General features: G+C 38.7%; 1 protein-coding gene across 1 annotated transcript in view; it reads left to right on the top strand.

Moving 5' to 3' along the window:
- IMPG2 (interphotoreceptor matrix proteoglycan 2) overlaps positions 1 to 11,838 on the top strand; it is an 85,020-nt gene extending 73,182 nt beyond the window's left edge. Inside the window, exons 15-19 of the mRNA XM_057502249.1 lie at positions 2,349 to 2,559; positions 3,859 to 4,047; positions 5,454 to 5,655; positions 6,193 to 6,272; positions 8,075 to 11,838. Coding sequence (XP_057358232.1) covers positions 2,349 to 2,559; positions 3,859 to 4,047; positions 5,454 to 5,655; positions 6,193 to 6,272; positions 8,075 to 8,087 — 695 coding nt within the window. The 3' untranslated portion in view covers positions 8,088 to 11,838. The remainder of the gene's footprint in view (positions 1 to 2,348; positions 2,560 to 3,858; positions 4,048 to 5,453; positions 5,656 to 6,192; positions 6,273 to 8,074) is intronic.
- Positions 11,839 to 12,166: the final 328 nt, after the last annotated feature.

Raw genomic sequence — 12,166 nt, 5'->3', positions numbered from 1 at the left:
TCAGCCACACTTTCAAAGGCATCTCTTATTGGCCAACTTTTTCTCCAGGACCCAGCCAGCTACCATGTTACTTTGGCTACTCTGGCTATCTTTCCAGATCCTCTTTACATTTACCCCACTCTCATTTTCCTGCACCCATCAATCCTTCTCTTAGCCTGCATTGGAAAGCCATAATGTAATCATTGTATGTTTTAGATCCCTGTCTCCTATTCAAGCTTAGCTCCAGGTCTACCTTTGCCTCCCCATGGTCACTAAGGTACCCTTCCAAACAGAAGGTCATCTATTCTGGGCATCCTCCACCTTTAACCAGCACAAAGGACAAGAAAGACTTTTTTATTTATATAATTAAAATACTGTCTTGGTCTCCTCAGTCTGGAAGCAAAAGGGAGCAACACTTATCTTTGTCCTCTTACAGATTTTGTTTTCCTCCCCCCAGACATTGACCTGTACTCAGAATGTTTTTTAAATAGAATTTTTCTGCTATATGTATATTTTCAGTTAAAGGCCTTCAGATTAAAACATTATTTTATCTCAAGATGGTCCAGAGACAAGATTGACTTGTCTCTTGCCTAACTTGTTTTCACCTGCAGTGTTTCAGAAACTCTTGCACTTTGATCAACAAAAGGAGCATGCACTACCATCCTTCTTATCACCTATATACATCCCTGTCCCTCACTGCTAGACCAGGTAGATTCTTTTCTGATTACAAAGCCACAAAACAAAGGCTAGGAAAAGGATGTGAAGACTTAGGAAATACACAGTGGAATCCTACTGTGAGGTCCCCATGTAGAATCTGCTCATCTCTCAGCACAGTTATGTGCTCTCCTTCGTATATGAGCATCTTATCAGTGTTCCCCTGTATTAGTTTTCTAATTAAGGTTTCTGTAATTCAAAGTTTCCTAGTTAGTCTCCTAAAGAAAGTGTTGCTGTAACAAAGTACTATAAACTGGGTGGTTTATAACAACAGACATTTATTCTCTCATGGTTTTGGAGGCTAGAAATCCAAAATAAATGTGTGGTAGGGCCATGAAAGCTCTAGGAAAGGATTCTGCCTTGCCTCTTCCTAGCTTTGGTGTTTGTCAGCCATCCTTGATATTTCTTGGCTTGTAGATTCATCACTACAATCTCTGTATCCATCTTTTTATGGCATTCTTTCCTGTGTGCCTTATCTCTGTGTCCAAATTTTCCTCTTCCTCTAAGGACACCAGTTACGGATTAGGGCCTCCTACCCTAATCAAGTATGACTTCATATTAACTTGATCACATCTGCAAAGATCCTATTTCCAAATAAGGTCATATTCTGGTTGACATGAATTTTGTGGGGACACTATTCAACCCAGTACATCGTTCTCTTCCTACATGGGTTAAGGAAGACCAGCTGCAGAGATTCTCCAAGCTCCAGGGTCACAGATTTGTGCAAAGTGTCTTTAATCTCCAGAGCAGCAAGGAAATCATTAATTCTCAAACCCACATTAATTTCTTTGGAAACTGAGATTATGTTTTTTATTTTCTAACTTCCTTTAGCCTTCTAGCTAAACTTTACTCTTTTTCATATAGGTAAGTCAATGGATGGTTTATGTCTGTTCCCTCTGTCTTTGGTATCTATGTCACCATTTGCTAATTTGCTGTTCACAGATTGCCATTCACCAATGAAGAACTTAGTGCAACCATGGTAGGATGGGAAACCCATCAGTCAATGTCTTATATCATTCTTGACCAGTTATTCCCTAATTATTTGTAATTGTCATTTTCTCTCATCTCATCAATGAAAAATGAAGTTACTGAAGCCTAAATATTGTTGGGAATAGCCTGAGGAGGTGCAGGGCTGATTTATTTCTCTGACACTGGCTTCCACAAATCTCAAATGGATTTAGCTGCCTTATAGAGTTATGCCCAATCCTAAGGCTCCTACCCTTCTTTGGGCTCTGTCTCTCCATCCCATGTTCTCTATGTAGGATGGGGCATATAGCATTATGTGCAGAGAGGAGGTGAACTACAGCAGGATAGGGTTGGTGGAAATGAAAGGTGCATGAAAACCGTGTTTCATTTAGATCTACAATTATTTAACATGGATTTTAAAGCTCCTACATGCTTCTTTGGTAAAATATGTAGAAGCTTAACAAGTTCATTGGGTTTTATGCCTTGGCTTTAGGTTTGAGAGAAATTTGACAAAAGCTCATCAACCAAAGATGAATCCGAACTTTGTGTGTTTATTGGTAGTGATGGTGTATTTTAATGGTTCAGAAAGGGAGTTTTCCCTTGGTATTTTGGAGAGGAGAGTTTTAGTGGACCCAATTCCTGTGTTTTGCCTTTCCTAGTGTGATTCTCTGGTTTGTTTCATGTTTCAGGTGATCAAGCCAACCCTTGCAAGTTCCAGGCATGCAGTGAGTTTTCTGAGTGTTTGGTCAGCCCCTGGAGTGGAGAAGCAGAGTGCAGATGCTACCCTGGGTACCTGAGTGTGGATGAACTGCCCTGCCAGAGTCTCTGTGACCTACAACCTGACTTCTGCTTGAATGATGGAAAGTGTGACATTATGCCTGCACACGGGGCCATTTGCAGGTATGCTGTAGTTAGGAATTTTGGCTTTACAAGGTATAGATACTTTCTCTGGGGTCTACACCTATGATTTTAGTATAATCACAGCAATATTTATTATAGAACCTATATCTAGACAATAGATCAGTGCCGTCTGGTTCTCATGTGGAGACCAGGTCAATTACCCAGTTCAATTGGTTATTTTATTTCATACTTTTAGAGAACTGTAAGAAAAACATTCAATTTGTTTGACTTTGAGTGCTTGAGTAGTTGGAGATCTTTGTGTTATGGTTCTTTGTGGTGATAATGAGGCAGTTGGTGCTCAAATTAGGTTTAGGCAGAAGATCAGTACTTTACATTGTATTTGAAAGTGTGAAGTTTTATTGTTCTACTTCAATTATGTTCTTAATGGCTTTGGGCTGCTGTTGGTCCTGCTGAGTATTCAAAACTAAACAAGAGCAAGTAGTTAAGTCTTGAAGTTATGACAAATATTTTTTTAAGTATCTGAGATCCATTTTTAGAACTGAAGAAAATGCAGCAGACAGATGAGCCGATTCAGGTCGCCTTTCCATGCTTCCCTGCTCACTCTCCTTAGACAATGCAGAGCAAACCCACCTCCCAACCACACACAACCCAAGTCGAATTGGTATAAAAGGAGAGAATGCTGAGAATAAACAGGAGAAACATAAATAAGAGGACAGTTTGTGAATGTTAAAATGGGCAAGTTTGACAAAGGTGCCAAAAACAGGAAATAAATGGAAATGATCCAGACTCTTCTATGTATAAATGTATAAAGTTTAGCTAGAAAACTCAGGGGGAAAATAGTCTGTCAATTTCTAGAGAAATTAGTATTATTTTAAAAAGCAGTATTGCCCTTGCTACTCTTGTAATTGAAGGCATTTTTGTACAAGTCTGTGGCTTGGCATGGGTATCTCTGCAGTGTGGAGAAAGGACATAAGCAGTCTGGTGACCTGGGCTGTAGACCTAGCTGTGTCACCGACTAATTATGTGATCTCCCACCACTGACTTTTCTCCTGGGCCTCTTTTTTGTTATCTGAAAATAAGAAAGTACTTTCCTAAGTCTATTCAACTTTTTATTAGTCATTTACAAACAGTCACGGAGGACGTATGGGGTCTGTGCCGGGCATCAGGCCCAACCTTAAGTGGTATGATCATTTAACCCATATATTCACTTCTTTCCTGAAGATTCATGTGGTCAGCATTTATTTCTCTACCTTTCTCCAGTTCCACTGAAGGTTTCACTATTCACTGTCACTTTCAACAGAGTGATTCCATTTTGGACTTGCTCCCTTCTCATTCCAGATGCCGGGTGGGTGAGAACTGGTGGTACCGGGGTGAGCACTGTGAGGAGTTTGTATCTGAGCCCTTCGTGGTGGGCATCACTGTTGCCTCCGTGGTCGGACTTGCCCTCATCTCTTCTGCAGTCATCTTCTTCCTGACCAGGACACTTCAAGCTCAGCATGTTGGGAGAGAAAGAAAGAAGTCCTCCAGGTACATAAAGACAACTGTTCTGTGATGGAATAAAATGTTCCTTTTATTCACTCATTTTGTACTTACCATGTGCCAAATATTGGACAAGGATCTGGGTAGAGAGGAGAGAGCTATAATGTTGAATAAAAACACAATCCTGGTTCTCAAAAATGTCAAATTGGAAACAGAGGTAACTAGAAGTATGAATAAGATGCTGAAGGTCCTAAGTGAGGGATGAATCATTTTGCCTGGGGGAGAAAGTCTTAAGAAGTTGAAATGATGGTTAGGATATTTAGCTGGACAGAAGAGTAGATGTTTGCCATGGATGGGGTGTGACACTTTCTAGCTAATTGAATGAGCATGAAACAAAGTCAAGGAGTCATGCACAGATCTCAAGGGACACTGAAGGAATAGCATTATTAACTATATGTGGCTAGAATGCCTTTTTCATGGTGGCAAGAGATTGGAAGGGTGATGGTGATGAGTTGAGGCCCTTGTGTGAAGACCAGGTCTGTTACTTTGTTCCCCTTTGGCTCATTCCAGCGGTAATTGGCCAGATTTTAAATCTGCATGAGAATGTGACAAGGAGTGAAGTCTGGTTCTTTCTTAAGCTTAGCTCCATTAGTAAATAAAGCCTGTTCTATTTGCTAGACTAGGGATCTAGGTCCTTTGGGTTGTTCAATCCCTGGTTGTACTTTGCTCCTGTGCTTCTAGAATCTATAAGAGCTACTACTGCCTCAGGTCTAGGTTATCTTTCCTCACCCTTTGACATGGCTAAGGAGGCACCTCTCCTAGGTTCCTAGAGCACCCAGAACATACTTCCATCATTGTTCTTACACTTTTTATTGAGTCTGACTTTGTAGTAGACTGTAATCTTATTCAGGACAGGGATTCCAAAAACCTGTGTCATCAGCATCTAGAATAGTTCCAGATACATAGTCAATGCTCAGTAAATATTTGAAGACCTGAATTGAATTTAACTGAGGTCTCCCTATATTTATTTTTCTATCAAATTATCTGTGTAGTTTCACACTGATTTTGGTTTATATACTGTCGGAATGATGGAGCTGTACTGGCTGAAGGAAATGCTGCATATTGGCAGACATATTTCCCCATCAACATCTTTCCCCATTTATTGAGTGCCAGGCATTATGAGGCACATAAAGGTAAATGAGACATGGAACAATAATTCCACAGGGTGCTTGCCATCTAGTTGAGGAGATAATAATGTTAACACCTGATCAGTAATTTTTGAGATTGATCTGGATATTTTTCAGAGTCATCTCTGAAAAAAAAACGGGGATATTTGTATCCAGTTCATTGCTTTCTCTTCCCCAGCAGAAATCTTGCCCCAGGTACATAGTCTCCCAAGTAGTTGAACATCCAAAGAACCTGAACCAACCACATGTTTTTTTTTGTGACTTCAGCAGGCAGCCTGACAGCCTCGCAACCATTGAAAATGCGCTGAAGCACAACCCTGTGTATGAAAGACCCGGGGGTGGACGCAGGCATCCCGAGGGACCCTGTCCTCAGCCTCCCTTCTATAGCTGTGCAGGCGGGGAGGCGATTGGCGGTCTGAGCAGGGAAGAAATCAGGCAGATGTATGAGAATAGTGAGCTTTCCCAAGAGGTAAGGAACTTTGCTTTTGTGCTGCTGCTCTGCTGCTGTAGCTGGTGTGTGTGTGTGCATGAGCATGTGTTGCATGTGCACGGATGTACATGCACATGTGAGTTCACGTGCACATATGTGTGCACGTGTGCATGTATGTGCCTGTGTATGTGTGTATATGCCCGCACACATGCATGCATGTAAAGTAGGCTTCAAGAAAGGATGAAAAGTATTTCTTGGCTTGTTTTTTACCTCATGCTACTTTCCAGTCGATGTGGGAGGTATATAATTCTGGGCTGTACCTATTCCCTATGCAATCGTTTCTTTTTCCATTATTAGCAAATGCTATCTCCCTCCTCCCTCCCTTAGAAATACAAATCTGAGTTTTTCAGAGCAGTTCATATATCCAAACCTTCCATATCTCTGAAAAGGCCATTCTTTCCTAGCTCTTCCCTGGATATCCCAGAAAGCTGTAATTCCTTATAAAATTTACAGCTGCTTTTAAAAGACTGTTGAGGTTTTTCTAATGCATTTATGGGCTCTTTTTCTTTTTAAAAGGAAATTCAAGAACGAATGAGAGTTTTGGAGCTGTATGCCAGTGATCCTGAGTTTGCAGCTTTTGTGAGACAACATCAAATGTGAGCGTTTGGTACAGCCCCGGCTCAGGGCCCTACCAGTGTGCCTTAGAGCAGGGCCCCAGTGTGCGCACGTGCTTCCTGTCACATGACATGGCTTGTGGCGATAACCAGTTTGTTGAGTTCTTTACAGTTAATACACCTCCACACAGATTACCTCATTTATTCTTCATAATGACTTTATAAGTTGAATGCCTTTTATCTAAGTTCCATAAATGGGGAAAGGAAGCCTCAGAGACAGGAAGGCACTTAGTCAAGATCACAAGGATAGCACGTGGCTCAGAAAATTTAATCAAAACTAAGACATTATCTGTTTTGGCCTAGAGATTCCTGGATCATGTCATATTTTCTGTCTTGTTACCGTAGAGATCACCTGTGATTTAAGGCTATAAAATACTTCTCACAGACATTTCCTGTGAAAAGTGTCTGAGTAGCCATAAATCCTCACATATTTCAACATATCCACTTCCATCTCTATAAACATTCTTCAGTGTGCTTTGAATTACAGAAGTCTCATTAAAGTGTATCTCTTGCCCTTATCAGGTTCATCTTACATTTCATTCTATCTCTTTTCATTTGTTTTGCCCATCTTGGGCAAGTGTTCTGTAATTTTTTTCATTTTTCCCCAGGATCCATAATCAGACTTACGTTACCAAAAAAACACTACCTTGTAGGGACCATATGGGCATTAACTGGGTTTAGTGGGTGGGATTATATAATTTGGCTTTGATATTTGGTCTTACTGCTGCCCTCACAAAGGTGCTTCCTCCTGGATGTGTTCCCTCAAGTCAGGTACTTTGACCTGGGTTTTAGAAGAAAAAAGTCCAGAGCAATTCATGCATGCTTGTTGAAGAAATTGCTGAAGGGTCTGAATAATACCCATGTCCCTGATTCCTCCAAATCCATTTTTTTTTCTGATAGGCAGCCCCTTGCTCATGGTTCCTCTCTGATAGAAAGGGGTGAATTGACATCTAAGGAAACCAAGGAAGATGCTGTCCCAATTTCATATGCGCAGTGGAGATTCCTTTAGAAATCTCTGAACATCAGACTTTGTCCTTGGGAGCTTGTTGAATGCTGAATGCTATCACAGCAGTATTACCACGAGTCTGCCTTTTAAAACAGGACACATTCTCATCCCTGCATCTCCAGCGAGAAGATGGCCTGTGGCTCTGTTTCTTGGTATCTAGCAGAAAGAACAAGGCTGATTCCTTAAGGCCCATTATAGATCCCCCAGACCCACATGCCTGAATGTGTTCCCTGAATTAAAAATACATCTCATCTAGGCTAAGACAGCTAAAGAAAAAGGGTTCAGGAGAGCCAAATAAGGGACAGACAGATTGACTCTTTTAGTTTCTTCTGGCAAACTGTCTGGCATTAACATACACAAAGAAATACATATAATAAAGAAGTTTAAACAAAAAGATCCACTGAAACAAGAGAAAGTCCACACAGACACTGTCACCTTAAAAGAGATGTTCATTGTGGGAAGATGGCATTTAAAATATGTTAGGCACATAATCCCTACAATATATTCAGCTTCACTAACTCTTACCATTTTCATCTACTGGTAGCCCAATAAAATGTTAATAGATTTGATTTGGGATTCAGTAAGAGCATTACATCGTCTTTGTAGAGTGGATATATATTTTTTTAACCGAGCAAAGCACAGGACATCTTCTTGCAAAGAAAGAAAATAGAAGTGTTGGTGATTTTAGAAACATAGCTTGGCAACATATCGCAACAAAAGTGCATTTCATTACATTTTGCTTTTTCAGTTAATTGTTCTTTGTTTTTTTTCATGGCAGGGAAGAGCTTTAATCAAAACTTCTATTTTGAAACTGATGAGAAGCCTAGAGAAGATGGAGATCACTTGTTACCTATGTCATATAATTAACCTGGATTTTGAACTCTGTTGGAAGAATTTTCTATTAAAAGACATTAAATTTGGGGAACAAAACTTTTTTTCCAGCTTAAAATTTCAGAGCGTAATAGACTTCACAACTTTTATACCTACAAAGACCAAAAAGCAAATTTAAAGAAATTCAAAACTTCTGCTTCTGAATGTCTGAGGGTCTCTTAAAAACTGTGCCTCAGGTTTCCCCCATTGGGAAGATACGGTGAGACTGTTACAGGAAAAGGCAGGCGTAATAGCTAAATATTTTGTAGCGTGTTTGTTATTTTCAGGTGGAATGAGCAGCCTTTGAAGTAATTTTAGTATAGTTTCTAGTCAGACATTTACCTAAATAAAATATTAAGCTCTTTGGTAGTTAAATGACTAAAGAAAAAGCAACCTTTTTGCTGCAGTGTAGGGTTAGGCTAGTACTTTATCCTTCCACCAGAGTTTTGAATTTCCTGAGCATATTAATAAAGACCACATTATTGCTAAGTATATCCATATCCTATTTTTTTTTTTTAGCTGTCAAGAACAATACTATATATAAAGTTTAGCGGGTTCCTTTCAGACAGAAGACGAAGTTAATCATGTGGACAGGTAGGGAATGGGTATTGGGTCCAGATCACAGCCCTGAGAATATATGTGCATGTTGGTGGGAAAAGCTAGTCAGAGCTAATAGGTCCTCTGACTCTGCTTCCGATATCTAAGGATGTTCTGGGTGATTCCAGATCTTCTCTAGTTCTTGGTATATTAATTTGGAAAACAGCTCTTCACTACCTCACATAGTGTAGGTTAGCCCATTCTCATTGCTTCTCCTTTGGGTAATAACTCATGTCTAAATTAATTTCTGCTTATGTGAAATGTGACAGGATTTTTATTGCAATTAAAATATCTTTATAGGTAGGAAAAGTCCACATCTTATATAAGTTTTAACTGAAAATGGAAGTTTTCCTCTTTCCTTTTAGTATGTTTTTGAACTGGTAGCTTTGGACAAGACGAGAGGGTCAAATAATCATCACTTTTAATATCAAATCACATGCAAATAGGGTAGTGTTGATACACGTATTTTATGTTAGCTGTCTTCATGTTTGTAAAAATAATCTTTAACATTTCGATCTCTTTCTGACCAGATATAACTAACCAGGGATAGATTGACCATAAGATAAAATACATGGTTCACTTTTTTTCCCCTTAACTTGATAACTGCCAATTCCACTCATTAGGATAACAAACTAAATCTCTGGGCTGAGTATATGCCACAGTAAAGGTATTGAAGACCTTGAGGATATCCAGGTAATGTGCAACTTGTGCATAGGTAACAGTGTGTGTGAAGGCTGTTCCCTTATCTCAGTATTCCTTTTTATTCCATACTCACATACTAAATGCTCTGTAAGTTCAGCAGTGGTACAAGCCATTACTGGGACATTTTCTACTGGGCACATTTGAAAGGTAATTGATAATTATTTTTAAAGCATTGTAAATGTTAATGACATTTATCACTAATAAATACTTAATTTTATTTATAAAACTTCCAAAGATTTCTTTTAAAGATTTGCAACATTTTTCCTAAACTTATTTGTGTTAGTTGAACAAGAAAATTTGTTTTTACCACAAATTAACCCTAGAAGGAAACCTTTTGAATGTTTCCTTGGTGGCAGAATTCTAGATGGACATAAAGGGAGACTAAAGCAGGTCACCACGTGGGACATTTAGGAGAAGCACAAACTGAGCTGAAGGAGGACTGTGACACATCTCTGTCTGTGATTTCCTTTTATGTGACCTTTTCATGCAAGAGCAAACCACTTAGCTGTACATGAATGTTTGCTCCACATCTATTAAATGGAAAAATAAAGAAACTCCTGCACTCTTCAGGGAGACACCTGGAGACCTCAGTCCAGGAATAAGGACTTCTGCCCTACCTTTGCTGTAGCTGACCCACAGTGAGAAAATATGGAGAAGGCAGTTTCCATTGATGTTCAACTAAAGGGCTAACAGAGCTAGTCTGACAGGACAGAGTACCTCAAAAAATCTTTTTAAAAGAGCTTTCCTTGAGGTAATTTAATGACACATACTCATTTAAAAGTATTAAGCTGACCTCTCCTTTAGTCTGTGTGATTGATGAATGATATGCTCTAATTAGTTTCAGTAACCTAGTCATGTCAATGAAACTATCCTATTTAAAAACAGAAGAATGCAGTTAGCACTAAAATCACATGGTAAATAACTTTTTTGATTCATAAGGTGCTTTGGAGTTTTGTAGATACATATACATGATTCTTATTTTTATGGGTTGTGGATAAAGGGGAATTTATTTGATAAACAAGACTCCATTTCTACCATGGCAGTGTTTTAAGGGTGTTTGTCCATATTTGTGTACCCTAAAGTCCAATTTACTTTGCATAATCAAGCAAGGGCATGTTTTAGTGGATTTTATTACCATCTCTGTTTTTTTCTTCTGTAGAACTAGTCACCATGAGTTGGCCACTCTCCTCCTCCTTCCCCTTTTTTACCACACAGTGAGTTGTAATATAGCTGAACAATTCTGACTTAATATTACTTCTGACAAAAAGATGGAAACTGCACAGATATTCTTTGTAGGATCTAAAAAATATGTTGACTCAAATATGATACCTGATCTAGTTACTCATTTGCATGCTCATTCTATAAGTTTGCTTGCCTTCCATTTCATGATTTTTAGACAGCTGGTATCTTTGTGTCATTTCCATGTTTTCGATAATGGATATTTTGACACTGTTAGCCTGTGAATTGAATTTTCATTTTGAAATGGAAGGAGAAGGCAGTATACTTATTCCATAAGGAAACATCTGATTTAGGAGAATAATTTATCTTTATTAAATTGAGAGGTTTTAGCAAAAAAAAAAAGGGAGGGGGTCTTTTTTTTTGTTAAAGTGATGATTCTAACAATCCCCAGTAGGAATAGGTGGGGCCAGCCTTCCTCATTTACAGTCCAGCTGCAGTGAGTCATGGATCTTGGTTCATTCCGTTCCCAAGTGTGTAAGAAATGCAAAAAGCGGTATGAAAGTCACAGCCCTCAAATCCATTGTGTTGTGTCCCACGAAAGATCCTGGCTGGAAGTGGCAAGATGTGAGGGTACCAGAAAGTAACTGATGATGTAAAGAATCTGCCTTTGACTCACATATTTTGTAAAACCTTACAGTACTCCACTGAATAAGACACTGGTTAAAACACTACCTCCCCTCAGGATAGTGAGACACAGGTTAAAGCATTCCCCTCAGCCACATAATTTACAGCTACAGCCTAGATTAAATGATTCCTCATCCTGGCACTTTTTTCTCACTGACATTTAATTATTTCTTTAGAGATTAAGGGCATAAACAGGAAGAAAGTAACCATTACATCAGAGAATAAAGGTCTAATTATGTATCAGGACTGTTGATTCTGAAGCAGTTGTGTATATACCATAATACGTGTTTATTATGGAGTATGAATAATGAAACATTTTTCCTTCTCATCTTGTTCATAATGACATTTACCTAATATATGTATCAGATAAATTCATGTTACCATGCTGTTTTCTTGAAATGCTCTAATCTTAATGATAGTTAGAAATAAAAGGTTAAAAGTCTTTATGTATGTAAGAGGATCTTTCTTTTCTCATGTATATAATTGTGCCATTTTCATTATTAATAAACTTCTCTCAAGAACTGCCCTACATTTTTTTTGTTAACTACAGGAAAACATTGTAGATCATAGCAACAGTTGTGTTGTAATTACCATTCAGATACACACAGAGCGAGCCCATGAAAATCATTCTTTGATTAACCTTTGTGTGGTGAGGATGTAGGGGAACTGGAAACACACTAATGCCCAATTATTATCTTGAATTTGGTTGATAGTTAATGATGCTGAGTCATTATTTGGACTTTCTTGAACTTTACTCTTTTAAACTCTTAGAAACTTTCAGTTTTTCCTCATCTGCTTAAGGCAGGGATGGAAAGAAAACTGATGGAGTTGATTAAAG

Source organism: Manis pentadactyla, chromosome 1 (genome assembly GCF_030020395.1).
Source record: "Manis pentadactyla isolate mManPen7 chromosome 1, mManPen7.hap1, whole genome shotgun sequence".
In the NCBI taxonomy this organism is placed as follows: domain Eukaryota; kingdom Metazoa; phylum Chordata; class Mammalia; order Pholidota; family Manidae; genus Manis; species Manis pentadactyla.
Note: the sequence above shows the minus strand (reverse complement) of the source record. Positions and strands in the feature narration are given on the sequence as shown.